We start from the raw sequence: 14,988 nt of genomic DNA on the forward strand, positions 1-14,988 counted from the left end.
GGGTGATTTTAATCTGCACATAGATTGGACAAATCAAATTAGCCACAATGCCGTAGAGGAGGAATGTGTGAAATTTGGGATGGTCTTCTTGACCAACATGTGGAGGAATCACCGAGAGAGCAGGCCATCTTAGACTAGGTACCTATAATGAGAAGGGAATCATTGCCAATCTAGCTGTGCGGGACCCCTTGTAAATAAGCGACCGTAACACGATAAAACTTTTAATCAAGATGGTGAGATAGTTGATTCAAAGACAAGAGTGCCGAGTCTTAAGAAAGGAAACCATGAAGATATGAGCCATGAGCTGGCCGTGATAGATTGGGGAGAATTACTTCAGGGCATGACAGTGGATAGGCAATGGCCAACATTCAAGGAACGCACGAGGGAATGCATGATTTAGCATGAGGGAAGAGCTGAGGGAGATCAATATTAGAAGAGAAATGGTGGTGGAAAAATTGAGGGGATTAAAGGCGGATAAATCCCCAGGCGAATAACCTACATTCTAGAGCACCTAAGGAAGTGGCTCTAGAAATAGTGAATGCTTTGGTGGTCATCTTCGAGGATTCTACTGACTCTAGATGAGTCCTTGCAGTTTGGAGGGTAGCTAATGTTACTCCAATATTCAAAAAGGGAGGTAGAGAGAAACCAGGGAATTGTAGACCAGTATGCCTAACATTGGTAGTGGGGAAAATTCTCAAATCCATTATCAAGGACTTTATAGCGGAGCAGTGAGATAACAGCAGCAGACTCAGACACAGAGTCAGCATAGATTTATGAAGGGAAAATCATGCTTGACAAACCTGTTGGAATTCTAAGAAGATATAACTAGTAGAGTCAACAAGGGGGAGCCAGTCAATGCGGTATATTTGGACCTTCAGAAAGCATTTGATCAAGTCCTGCATAAGAGAATATTGTGCAAGATTCAAGCGCATGAGGAAAATGTAATGAGATGAAAAGAAAACTGGTTGGCAGAAAGAAAACAAAGTTAGGAGTTAAAGGATCCTTTTCAAATTGACCGGCAGTAACTAGTGGGGCACCACAGGGATCGGTGCTCAGACTCCAGCTATTCACAATATATATTCATGATTTGGATGAGGGGACAAAATGTAATACCTCAAAGTTTGTAGATGATACTAAGTTGGATGGGAAGGTGAACTGTGACGAGGATGCAGAAGTCCTTTTGCATGATCTGGACAGGTTGGATGAGTGGGCAAATCAATGGCAGATGAAATATAATTTGGCTAAAGGGTTATTCACTTTGAAGCAAAAACAAGGTGGCAGATTTGTACCTAAATGCTATAAATTGGGAGAGGGGAGTGTGCAGCAGGACCTATGTGTCCTTATGCACCAGTGGCTCGAAGGTATACAGGTGCAGCAGGCCGTAAAGAAGGCAAATGGTATGTTGACCTTCATTGCAAGAGGTTTTCAGTACAGGAATGGGGACATGTTGTGAGGACATAGCTAGAATAGTGCATGCAGTTTGCGTCTCCTTTTCTGAGGGGCGGGGTGGGGAAGAGAAAAGAACTGGTTTACAACTCCCCAGATAACATAAGAGCCGTCTATACCTGACATCCAGCAAGACCTGGACAACATTCAGACTTTAGCAGGTATGTGACAAGTAATATTTGTATTATGTGCCATATAATGACCACCTCCAATAAAAAGTAACGAACAACCTCATCACTGTGAACTATCATTCCAGGAGTCAAAATCAACCAAATTTAACTGAGCTGTCATGTAAATGCTTTGGCTCGAAAGCACTGCAGCAACTCACCAAAGCATCTTGCACAAGACCATCTCAAGTGCAACTTCTGTCAGCAAGATTGCCAGGTTCAATTCCTAGTTTACATTTCTCACCAGGGACATGATAGTGGGCTCTCCCAAATATCGCAAGAATGGCATTAAAACAATTGTTCACAGCAATGGATATGCATAAACATTTCAGAATATTTTGCACTTACGCAGTGGAAACCCAACATAACAAATCTACTTTGAGCAACAAGGTTCGACTTGGTAATGTTACCTCCTTGAGTCTGCTCTCCAAAGAATTCGTTGTCATGTACTGAAATAAGGGAATGGCTGAAGAGGGAGCTGAAGAGGTAAAAGAGAGGTATGATCCGATGTGAGTCCTCAAGTGACATTGGAGATCCTCGAGAGATCAGTTGAAGTAATGATACCATCGACCTTAGGTGCAAAAAAATAGCATTACTAACGTAACTTTAGAAAATAATCAAGCACATTTTCAAAAATTACATGCATGCATACAAAGCAAACCTGATTTAAGTTAACTACAGATGAAACTTCAGAAATCAATCTTCCTTCATTTAACAAACAGGTCAGAGTGAGGCATAAAAATATTCTTATACTAAGAAAATATCTTTTCCATAGTATATGTTGAAAAATAGTGTATGAACATCTTCCTCACTTGCATGGAAGATAACACAAATGGGAGGAAAAAGCAATACTTGCACAACCTTGTTTGGGATGGTTTGTTGCAAAGGTGCGCCATGTGACCTTTCCAGCTCCTGAACTCAAATTTGCTTATGCAGCTTCAATTTGTTTTCCCAAGCAACCTCTCTCAAGTTGTTCCACTGCAGAATCACCACAGAATGGGCAATGAATTATTTTTCAGACTAATCTGTCCTTTGAGCAAATGCTCCCAGTATAAAAATCCTATTAAGGGGTATGGAAGTATCTTAAATTAAAGACCACTTTTCCTCTGATATAGAAAACAATAGTAATGTCAATAACCTTAAAGTATACCTTGAGAACACTCTTCCACTTTTTGTCTCACTCTGAAGTAAACTTGACAAAAATTAAGCATCGAGCTGGTTAATGACATCTCTTTTTGTAGTATGTATAACAATCAAAAAGAATGGTTACAAATTAAATTTATCCAGTGTCATATGATTCAGAACATTTGACAGAGAATTTTTTAATGAATAAAATTACATGGTAATTAATAGGGCAGAGCTCCCATTAAGAATGGATGTGGTAATCTGGGAGCATGCCAAGGCAATGAGTGGATGATTTAATGAGATTCTCTTAAATGGCTAGTAATGATTTAGCATTTCAGAGAATCATTTTTCTCCCCCACCCCCAAGTCTGAGCAACGAGAACATATTAAATGCAAAGATTTTGTCCAATCAATTCTAGATAGATTAAAAGACAAACCAAAAACCTTAGTGTCTTGTGTATACCATTCTGGTTTTTGGAACTTTTGTGCTTCACAAGAACAGTAATGTCATAAATTTTATTGAACTTGAATTCAAGTTTGGAGCGACACTAAGTTCCTTAATGCAAAGATCAGAAAGTCTGGCCTTTCACGAGTGAAATGACAAATGGTCACAATGCTTGAAATTGTGTTGTGTAAACCAGGTGACCACTGGAGAGAAAATACTTTGTCATACAGTGTGCAAACAGACGACAATGACCAATGGGTATGATTGAGCGAGCGATGATAATGATCAAAGTCAATAATTGGTGCTCGCTCAAAATTAGGTTTGTGATGCAAATAAAGTTTCCACCTTACATATCAAATACATCCACTGACGAACTCACTGGCAAGCAATAATTGGATATTCATTGCAGTGAATTCATGCAAGCTGGAGGGGGTTGTAATTACGCAGTGCACAGAACAAATAGAGACCAATCAGACTTTTCGATTGCAAAATACAAAACAAGGGGACAGGTCAACTCTAATCATGTCTAGTTCCCTCCATCGCCTACCTCTCCGGAGATGTGTAACCTCCAATTAATTATTTTTCAAGCAACTGATCTTTACATCTTCGCAAATTGGGTCTCTTGCAAATCACCAACTGCTACTGCCCCACCACTGTTCTCTCAGCTGTCTAAGGCATGTTTTAAACCTTTCTGCTTATCTACTTGTTCCTTCTCCTTCGAGAAGCTCTTTGCGCACTTGTCTTAATAGTTCCCTGATGCTCATGTCAAATTTGCACTTTCCAATGCCCCTGGAAGCTTTACAAATTTTAAGTGCGAGAAAGAGGAAATAAAAACCGGTATAAACCATACAACCTCTTGACCCAGATCTGTCACTCAACATGACTACAGCAGACTTTCTGGCTCAAATTTACGTTTCTGCTCACTACACATTTTCTTTGATTTTCCCAAGACATCAAAACTCTATCTCAGATTGGATGTGGTGATGTACAGTATATCCACAATGCGGAATGAAGAAATTTCTCCTCATTCCCAAACAATCAAGTCCTCACCTTGAATTTGTATCCCTTATTTTCTAGCTTCTCCAGCCAGGGAGCATAATCTCTCTATGTTGACCTTGCAAGCATCTTCAAAATCTTGCAAGTTTCGAAAAGATTACTTCTCTTTTTTTTCCCCCCAATTCCAGATTTTACAGAACCAAATTATGCAGCCTTTCATCACAGTTCAAACTTCTGCTTCCAGAATTCAATCAAACAAACCACCTCTGTCCTCCCTCCAAGGCATGTATAACTTATGTCAACCATGGAAACCAAAACATTACACAATTTTCCAGATATGGTCTCAGTAAAGCCAGATTTCACAGTAGCAGGACCTTATGTTTGTACTCCAATCCTTTTGATGTTAACGCCAACACAACATTTGCCTTCCTAGTTGCTTGCTGGGCCTGTGTACTAACTTTGTGTTCATTGCACAAATACATGCAAGGAACTCTCAAGACCAACAGTTACAAATTTCACCCATTTTAAAAGGATATTCTGCTTTTCTACTCTCGACTGCCAAAATTAATGACCTCTCACTTCCACACATGGAATCCAATCTGCCAGCTTGTTACCCACTCAGCTACCCTATCCAAATTACAGCCTAGTTTATGCCTTCCTCATTCGATTGGAATCTGCAGCAAAGTTAACACATCATGCCACATGCCTTCATCCAAATCAGAAACAGATTCCAAACAGTTACATTCCACTAATCACAGCAAGAGCTGAAAATGTGTTGCTGGAAAAGCGCACAGGTCAGGCAGCATCCAAGGAGCAGGAGAATCGATGTTTCGGGCATAAGCCCTTCTTCAGGAATCACAGCAAGCCAGCTTGAAAATGGCCCAATTTGAAAATGCTCATCTCCCCAAGCTATTATTCCAAATTCCATGAACCCTCATCTTGCATATTTATCTTTATGCAATCCTTGTAGAACATAGAACAATACAGCACAGAACAGGCCGTTCAGCACGATGTTGTGCCGAACATTTGTCCTAGCTTAAGCACCCATCCATGTACCTATCCAATTGCCGCTTAAAGGTCACCAAAGATTCTGACTCTACCACTCCCACAGGCAGCGCATTCCATGCCCCCACCACTCTCTGGGTAAAGAACCCACCCCTGGCATCTCCCCTATACCTTCCACCCTTCACCTTAAATTTATGTCCCCTTGTAACACTCTGTTGTACCCGGGGAAAAAGTTTCTGACTGTCTACTCTTTCTATTCCCCTGATCATCTTATACACCTCTATCAAATCACCCCTCATCCTTCTCCGTTCCAATGAGAAAAGACCTAGCACGCTCAACCTATCCTCATACGACCTATTCTCCATTCCAGGCAACATCCTGGTAAATCTTCTCTGCACCCTCTCCAAAGCTTCCACATCTTTCCTAAAGTGAGGCGACCAGAACTGCACACAGTACTCCAAATGTGGCCTAACCAAAGTCCTGTACAGCTGTAACATCACTTCACGACTCTTGAATTCAATCCCTCTGCTAATAAACGCTAATACACCATAGGCCTTCTTACAAGCTCTATCCACCTGAGTGGCAACTTTCAAAGACCTATGAACAAAGACCCCAAGATCCCTCTGCTCCTCCACCTCACTAAGAACCCTACTCTTAACCCTGTATTCCACATTCTTATTTGTCTTTCCAAAATGGACAACCTCACACTTGGCAGGGTTGAACTCCATCTGCCACTCCTCAGCCCAGCTCTGCATCATATCTCAGTCCCTTTGCAGCCGACAACAGCCCTCCTCACTATCCACAACTCCACCAATCTTCGTATCATCTGCAAATTTACTGACCCACCCTTCGACTCCCTCTTCCGAGTCATTAATAAAAATTACAAACAGCAGAGGACCCAGAACTGATCCCTGCAGAACTCCACTTGTAACTGGGCTCCAGGCTGAATATTTACCATCTACCACCACTCTCTGACTTCGAACGGTTAGCCAGTTTTCTATCCAACGGGCCAAATTTCCCACTATCCCTTGCCTCCTGACTTTCCGCATAAGCCTACCATGGGGAACCTTATCAAATGCCTTACTAAAATCCATGTATACTACATCCACTACTCTATCCTCATCCACATGCTTGGTCACCTCCTCGAAGAATTCAATAAGACTTGTAAGGCAAGACCTACCCTTCACAAATCCGTGCTGGCTGTCCCTAATCAAGCAGTGTCTTTCCAGATACTCATAAATCCTATCCCTCAGTACCCTTTCCATTACTTTGCCTACCACCAAAGTAAGACTAACTGGCCTGTAATTCCCGGGGTTATCCCCATTTCCTTTTTTGAACAGGGGCACAACATTCGCCACTCTCCAGTCCCCTGGTACCACCCCTGTTGACAGTGAAGACGAAAAGATCATTGCCAACGGCTCTGCAATTTCCTCTCTTGCTTCCCACATAATCCTAGGATATATCCCATCAGGCCCGGGGGACTTGTCTATCCTCAAGTTATTCAAAATGTCCAACACATCTTCCTTCCTAACATGTATCTCCTCTAGCTTACCAGACCATTTCACACTCTCCTCTTCAACAATACGGTCCCTCTCATTTGTAAATACTGAAGAAAAGTACTCATTCAAGACCTCACTTATCTCTTCCGACTCAATACACAGTCTCCCACTACTATCCTTGATCGGACCTACCCTCGTTCTTGTCATTCTCATGTTTCTCACATACGCATAAAATGCCTTGGGGTTATCCTTGATCCTATCCGCCAAAGATTTTTCATGCCCTCTCTTAGCTCTCCTAATCCCTTTCTTCAGCTCTCTTCTGGCAATCCTGTATCCCTCCAATGCTTTGTCTGAACCTTGTTTCCTCAACCTTATGTAAGCCCCGTTCTTTCTCTTTACAAGACATTCAACCTCCCTCGTCAACTAAGGTTCCCTCACACGACCATCTCTTTCCTGCCTGACAGGTACATACATATCAAGGACACGTCATATCTGTTCCTTGAAAAAGTTCAACGACATCTTTCCCTGACAGCCTATGCTCCCAACTTATGCTCCTCAGATCCTGTCTTACAGCATCGTATTTACCCTTCCCCAATTGTAAAACCTACCCTGTTGCACGCACCTATCTCTCTCCATAACTAAGGTGAAAGTCATAGAATTGTGGTCACCATCACCAAAATGTTCACCCAATAACAAGCCCATCACTTGTCCCGGTTCGTTACCGAGTACCAAATCCAAAATGGCCTCCCCTCTGGTCGGGCAATCTACATACTGAGTTAGAAAAGCTTCCTGGACACACTGCACAAACATCGCCCCATCCAATCTACTTGATCTAAAGAGCTTCCAATCAATGTTTGGGAAGTTGAAATCACCCATGACTACTACCCTGTGGCTTCTGCACCTTTCCAAAATCTGTTTCTCCACATCTTTGCTGCTATTGGGGGGCCTATAGCAGACACCCAACAAGGTGACTGCACCTTGCCTATTTCTGACTTCAGCCCATACTACCTCCAAAGGCAGATCCCCCTCGAACTGCCTTTCTGCAGCCGTTATACCATTTCTAATTAGCAACGCCACCCCCCCTCCTTTTTTACCACCCTCCCTAATCTTACTGAAACATCTGTAACCAGGAACCTCCAACAGCCATTCCTGTCCCTCTTCTATCCATGTTTCCGTGATGGCCACAACATCGTAGTCCTAGGTACCAATCCACGCCTTAAGTTCACCCATCTTATTTCTGATACTCCTTGCATTGAAGTATACACACTTGAGCCCATCTCTGTGTCTGCAAGTACTCCCTGTCAGTGCTACCTTCTCCACAGCCTCCCTACATTCTTGGACATCCTGAAAAACAGCTAACCTACTTGCTGGACTACAAGTCCGGATCCCATCCCCCTGCCAAATTAGTTTCAACCGCCCCCCCCCCCCCCCCCCCCCCGAAGAGTGCTAGCAAACCTTCCTCCCAGAATATTGGTACCCTTCTGGTTCAGGTGCAACCCGTCCTGCTTGTACAGGTCCCACCTTCCCCAGAATGCAGTCCAGTTGTCCAAATACCTAAAGCCCTCCCTCCTACACCATCCTTGCAGGCACGTGTTCAACTGCACACTCTCCCTATTCCTTGCCTCACTGTCCCGTAGCACCGGCAACAACCCAGAGATGGCGACTCTGTCTGTCCTAGCTTTTAGCTTCCAGCCTAACTCCCTGAGCTCCTGAATGACCTTCCCACTCCTCTTCCTACCTATGTCGTTGGTGCCAACGTGCACCACAACTTCTGGCTGCACACCCTCCCCCTTAAAGATTCTGAAGACATGGTCTGAGACGTCTCGGACCCTGGCACCCGGGAGGCAACAAACCATCCGAGAGTCTCGCCCATGTCCACAGAATCGCCTGTCCGTCCCTCTAACTAGACAGTCTCCTATAACTAGCGCTCTCCTCCTCTCCCCCTTTCCCTTCTTAGTCTCAGAGCCAGACTTCACGCCACAGACCCGGTCACTGCAGCTTACCCCTGCTAGGCTGTCCCCCCCACCAGTATCCAAAGCGGTATACCTATTGTTTAGGGGAATGACTACAGGGGATCCCTGCACTGCCTGCTTCCTCCCCTTCCCACCTCTAACTGTTACCCAGCTACCTCTGTTCTCTGGCGTAACTATGTCCCTGTAGCTTCTACCTATCACCTTCTCAGTGTCTCGAATAATCCTCAGTTCATCCAACTCCAGTTCCAGTTCCCTAACTCGTTCTGTGAGGAGCAGGATCTGACTGCATTTCCCGCAGATGAAGTCGGCAGGAGTATCGGTGGTCACCCCTACCTCAAACATCCGGCAGGAGGAACATTCCACTGCCTGCGCTGCCATTGCTCTACACTTCGTCTCCAAAACAAGAACACTGAGTAGCTTACCTTGGACTTTAAAGTTAGGTTAGAGGAGGAGGATGGGAGGGAGGCCATTCTCAAATTTTTTTTGGAAATTCAAGGATATAACATTCGCTGGCTTCCCTTTATGTACCATACTGGTTAAACTCTCAAAAAGATTAAAATTGATCAACACATATGTGAAAGCATTTTGGCTGATTCTTTTTCTTTAAGTGCATTCTTTCCACATCCTTAAAAATGGATACTAGTCGTTACCTGAAGGTATGACATTCACAGTTTGCTTGCTACCTTTACTTAGATCGCATGGTTACATCTACTAAATTCCAATATACTTTTTATCCAAATATTTCCCAGTTTTAAATGTTAAGTAAAACATTTCAGTTAACCTCCCTTTAAGTGTGTCATGTCAGCATGTAAATAGTGAATGGCTCAGAGTCTTAATTTTTAAGTAGCAGATCTTACTAACAATGGCAGTGCAGTTCCAGCCCCTCGAGTGGAAATTTTGTTCAAGTGGGAACACATCAATGATTAGCATTGCTGCCTCACACCGTCATGGACCTGGGTTCAGTTCCACCTCTGAGACACTCTCTGTGGAGTTTGGACATTCTCCCCATGTTTCCTCCCACAGTCCAAAGATGTGCAGGTTAGATGGATTGGCCATGGGAAGTGCAGAGACAGGGCACAGGGTGTGGATCTGGGTGTGATGCTGTTTGGAGGGTCAGTGTGGATTTGATGGGCTGAATCGACTGCTGCCTCTGTCAGGATTCTAGGATGAGTAAAAATTTCTTCATCCAGAGTCGAGAGCTTGTAGAACTGACTACCATGGAAAGCAGTCGAGACCAAAACATTGTATGATTTCAAGGAGAAGTTAAATATAGCACTTTGGATATGGGGGAAAAGCAGGAACAGGCTATTGAGTTGGATGTTCAGCATAATCATCATGAGTGGCAGGACATGCTCAAAGGGCCAGCTGGCCTACTTCTGCTCTATATTCTATGTTTCCACATGGAAATCAAATTGGTTGAATGATAGGGAACAGTGCTGTTAAATTGTGGTTTTTCCACATTAAACAAAGGTTTATAGTGAAGTTTCTAATAATGTATGGAAAGCTTAGACCTTGGCACACCGGGCATAATATCAACATTTCTGGACCATACAAAACTTGGAATGATTGTGAAAAAAAATAGTGCAGTACTTCAAAGGGGGAACAAGTTGGAATAGCAAATCAAAGTTGGTGCAGACAAACATGGAGCAATTTATCTTGGTTGAAAAAACAAAGATACAGTATTACAATGAAGGATACAATTCTAAAAGGGTTACAAGAGCAGATTGTGCGCATCAACATAAATGATTGATACTGGCACAAATTGGGAGAGCTCATCAGGAACATGGAATCTTTGACTTCAAATAGGAGAAGAGTACAAAAGCAAGTTATGCTTCAGTTGCAGCTGGAGTATTCTGTCCAGTCCGAGGCACCGCACTTTACAAGGTGTGAAGGCAACAAAGAGGGAGTACAGAAAAATTTCAAATGATTGGACCAATGGTTGAGGAACTTTAGTTAAGTGGATACATTGGAGAAACTGGGACAGTTTCCATTTAGAAGAGAAAGTTCAGAACTATTCAAATTCATGAGTGTTCTAGACAAAGTAGATGTGGAGAAATGGCTCCCATTGGTGGATGGATTGAGAATTGCATAGTTTTTTTTAAAACCTCCATGTTGCTAAAGAGTCACTCAGAATTAAAATCAGAATTTAACATTACTTTGTCATTATTTGGAGTTCTTCCTGCTGGTTCATAATTTTTACCTTAAAAGCCTCTTCACTCTAACTTCCCAAGTAAACCATGCTACAGTCTCTCAAGTTCGGTTTCTTGTTGAAAATTTAAAATATTTCAAACTACTGGACATCCAGTCTTATAACCTATCTAATCTTAAGAAATAACCACTCATGTGCCATAACTGCTCATCAACATGAGTGGTAACCGTAAACAATTTCCAGCAGATTGCTGGAAATGCGATATATATTCTTACCCTGTGATCATTTTTGTTGTTACAGAGGTGATCAAATTCCAAAGATGTCGCATGAATCTTGCGTTGAAAGCCAAACTATACAGAAGTCTGGAAGCAACCATAAAAAAATTTAAGAAACAAGCACAGATTAAACCAACGTGATTCCTAAATTCTACAAGTTAAAAGCATTTGTCCAGTGCACAAGCAAACGCCTACACTACACTTGACAGTTGAAAGCAGCAAATCATTGTTCTCTCAACAAAAGAAGCGAAATACAATATTCAAAAGCGTAACTTGCAAAATATCAAATGGAAAGGGCCAAGTAAAATGACGATAAGTACTTATTTCAAACAAATTTAAATTTTGGATCATAAGGGGTATGAAAAGCACAAGTTTTAATAATTCAACATCCATAAAGCTCTTTCGGATATTTGAGGACACTAATTGCATTTTTTAAAACCGTCTACTTTCTTGACTAGCAAAATAAAATTTTTCAAAGATTTAATTTTCCAAATGCACCATTCGCACTTTGTTACCGACTTTGAACCAAATCATGCATTTCAAACAATAAATTTTAGCATTTAACAAAAAGAACCCAAAGAACTGCAGGTGCTGGAATTTGCAACAAAAACAAATTGCTGGCGAAACTCAGGTGTGTCAGCATCTGTAGAGAGAAAGCAGAGTTAACATTTCAAGGTCAGTCCCGAATAAAGGTCACTGGACAAACTCTGCTTGCTCTCCATAGATGCTGCCAGCCCTGCTGACTTGCTCCAATTATACCCATTTTTGTTTCAACTTTTAGCATTTCCTCAATCTCCCTCTATTTTGATCAGTAAATGACAAACATTTTCCTGTTCAAGGTCTTGGAAAATTCAACAGTTATATTTGGTTTTAACAGTTACATTTTTCAAATCTTCCTTCCCCTGTCAAAGTGCAAAGAAACATATATGGCTTTGTAGCATTTGAAAGAATTCATTGGGCGAAGGGAAAGAAAAGATCAAGGTTTCAATTACTTCGATAAAAACACGTGATGAAGGTTCATAATACTTTATTTGGAAACTCAGGTTCTAAAGAGGACAGAACTATGTATAGTTTTATGTTTAATTTGTTTCTATATTGAGAGTCAGGAAGGGAAGAAGAGTTTTAGTTTCATTTTAGATTAGTTTGGTGATTAGCAATGGGCTATCTGGAAATTTATTTACGTGCACTTAAATGGAGCACAAGCTCCAACCCATATTCCCAGCACTTTCAGGTAATCTATTCAGACAGTGAAGGGGACAAGGATGAGTTGGCCCCGTTCCTGCAGAACACAATTTTGTTCTTGCCTCTATTTTCCTTGGTTGCCCAGACCAATTTGAACAAGTTGCAGATGCTCATGAGTCTGTGAGCCAACAGCAATCAGAGCAGAAAATGACAACAAAGTATATGCACAAAAAGGCTTTGACCTATAAGCATTCACTATTTGGGATAGTCACTCCTCTTAAGCTTGTGCTGAGGTTCCACCTGCCCCTCGTACTTCTAAGGATGGACCTTGGCACACTGCCACAGGACACTACAAACAGTCAGGTCTTGCTGTATTATCTGACCTACATGCAAAGGTCTGCATTGAGAAAACAACTTCCACCATAAGAGATCAATACCTAATGCCCTCTTAGTTTTGTGGGAAAAGAACAGCACTGATTCGATTATGCTCAGGGATGTATTACAGCTGGAAAAATGCAGTGGGGAATGCTGTCTGAAACCTTTCAACCACTGTTTACCGAGAGGCTGGAAATTTCTAGAACATTTCAGGCCATATGCTTATTATTAAACATACCTGGTATATGTCACATGCATTGCAATTAGACTGAGGCATCCAAGAATGCAACATGTTCAATGGAGCGAAATGGTATTTATTGCAATTTTCATTAAAAATCGCTCCAGTTACATCCTTAAAACATAACATGCACACCAAACAGAATTTCCTTTCCTTCTATGTTGACTTCTCTGTGCTTTTTGTAAAAGGGATGGTTAAGATTGAGCTAACAACAGATTGGAACACTTTCCTGAGGAAAATATCAGGTAAAATGGCCTGTAGTTGATTTTTTTGCTTAAAAAAGCAGCATTACATTGCAGTCTTGCTCATAAAAGGCAATTTAGGATTGATTTAGGCTCTCAACATGACACACCTGCACTTTCTGGAAGTGAAATATATTCACTTATAGAGCTCTGCTCTTCATTAACAAAATGACCATGTATACGCTGCACTGGTTTCAACCCAATAAAATAGGTGACACCCTATCCCTGAATCATTGCTCAAGACAATGCATTGACTGATCAATCAACCTAGCACATGGCAACACCACCACGACAGTCCAATTAATTAGCACTTTCCTTTTACAGGACAACCTCGATAATCTGAACATTATTCAAATTTCGGATTATCCGAATAAGATCTCAAGGTCCAATGAAAACACTACCCATTATCCAAACAATCTGTTATCTGAACTCAGTTATCCGAACAAAATACTCCCCACTCGTCTCATTCTGAGAATCAAGGCTGTTTTGTATAAGTATAAATGCTGCTTTTCATTTAGATTGGTATTGTGAATTGTTGTGATGAGTGCAAGCCAAAACACTGACAAAATACCATTTTTCCCAGAAACTCATCTGTGCCACTCAGCTTCTACGACTCAAACACTACATGTTACTTTTGTGAACTTCCAATTACAGAATTGACTTTTATAAATCAGAGCCAGAGCTTACACCACTGCAGGTCTCTTTTGAAGCTCAAGTTTAAAAATCATAACACCTGGATATGGTCCAACAGGTTTATTTGAAAGTACAAGCTTGCAGACCACAGGTCTTTCATCAGGTAACTAGTGGGACACTATCATAGGACACAATTTATAGGAAAAGATCAAAGTGTCATACACTGATGCGATGTTTTGAACAAACCTAGATTGCTGTTAAGTTTTTAATCACTTAAAGATGCAGATTTCAATTAATACATAAATTCCAGAACTTCTTTCAAGTCACAGTCCTGAGACAACAAGGTTTCGCCAGTATTAAAAAAAAGTGAAATCTCAGCTCAGACAGTGCATTAAAGGTGTGAGGTTGGAGTCTGTCTGTATCCCAACTTTGAGTCAGACTTGTTCTAATTCCAAAGTAGAAATTTATCAAATGTCACATGGGCTGACTGCCTACAGATTGTGTTTTTGAACAAAATTCACCCCATAGACACGCGTGAGTGTGTCGTGGAGCAAGAAACAGAAAGTGAGTCAGAGAGTCCAAGTATGTGCGAGAGAAGGAGAGAGAGTGGGAGTGCGTCTAACAGTATGTCATGCTTGATAGTGTGTGTGTGCGCAAGTGTGACGGAGTATATGTCTGTGACAGGTTATGCTTGAGAATGTGTGCGCATGTATATGACAGAGAGAGCACATGTGTATCAAAGAAGGTCTGTATGAATGTGAGAATATGTGTATTTGTGTTTGTGTGATTGAGTGTGTGTATAATGTAGTGGGGCCACTTGTAGTGTGACATGAACCCAAGATCCCGGTTGAGGCTATCCTCATGGGTACCAAACCTGGCTATCAACCTCTGCTCAGCAACTCTGCATTGTTGAATGCCCCGAAGTCAGAGTAATGATAGCATCCATGTCAACACTCTAACACATCTTGCAGTGGTTGCCATAACAGGATTGTATGGTGTTGTGGCCGATGTTGTCCTGAAGGCTGGGCGGTTTGCTGCAAACAATGTTAAGGTTTGGCAGTTGTTGAAAGGTGAGAATTGGAGGTTCAGACAAAATTTTGGCGAGGTGATCATTCTTATCGATAATGTGCTACAGGCTGCGAAGAGCATGGCATAACTTCTCCACTCCTGGAAAGAACGAGATAGGATAGTGAAGGTGACATATGGTATGCTTTCCTTTATTGGTCAGAGCATTGAGAA

The 14,988-nt window shown here is 41.8% G+C and overlaps 1 protein-coding gene across 3 annotated transcripts in view; it reads right to left on the minus strand.

The window, feature by feature from the left end:
• The window catches only part of ube3c (ubiquitin protein ligase E3C), a 184,578-nt gene that overhangs the window by 106,188 nt on the left and 63,402 nt on the right, over window positions 1–14,988 (minus strand). For all 3 annotated transcript variants that reach the window (XM_043690704.2, XM_043690705.2, XM_087987558.1), the window contains 2 exons: window positions 11,080–11,166; window positions 2,024–2,184 (listed from right to left, as the gene is read on the minus strand). In XM_043690704.2, the coding sequence (XP_043546639.2) occupies window positions 2,024–2,184; window positions 11,080–11,166 (248 nt within the window). The remainder of the gene's footprint in view (window positions 1–2,023; window positions 2,185–11,079; window positions 11,167–14,988) is intronic.

This window comes from Chiloscyllium plagiosum, unplaced genomic scaffold (genome assembly GCF_037043375.1).
Source record: "Chiloscyllium plagiosum isolate Xiang-an unplaced genomic scaffold, Cpla_swu_hap1 HiC_scaffold_5, whole genome shotgun sequence".
Classification (NCBI taxonomy): Eukaryota; Metazoa; Chordata; class Chondrichthyes; order Orectolobiformes; family Hemiscylliidae; genus Chiloscyllium; species Chiloscyllium plagiosum.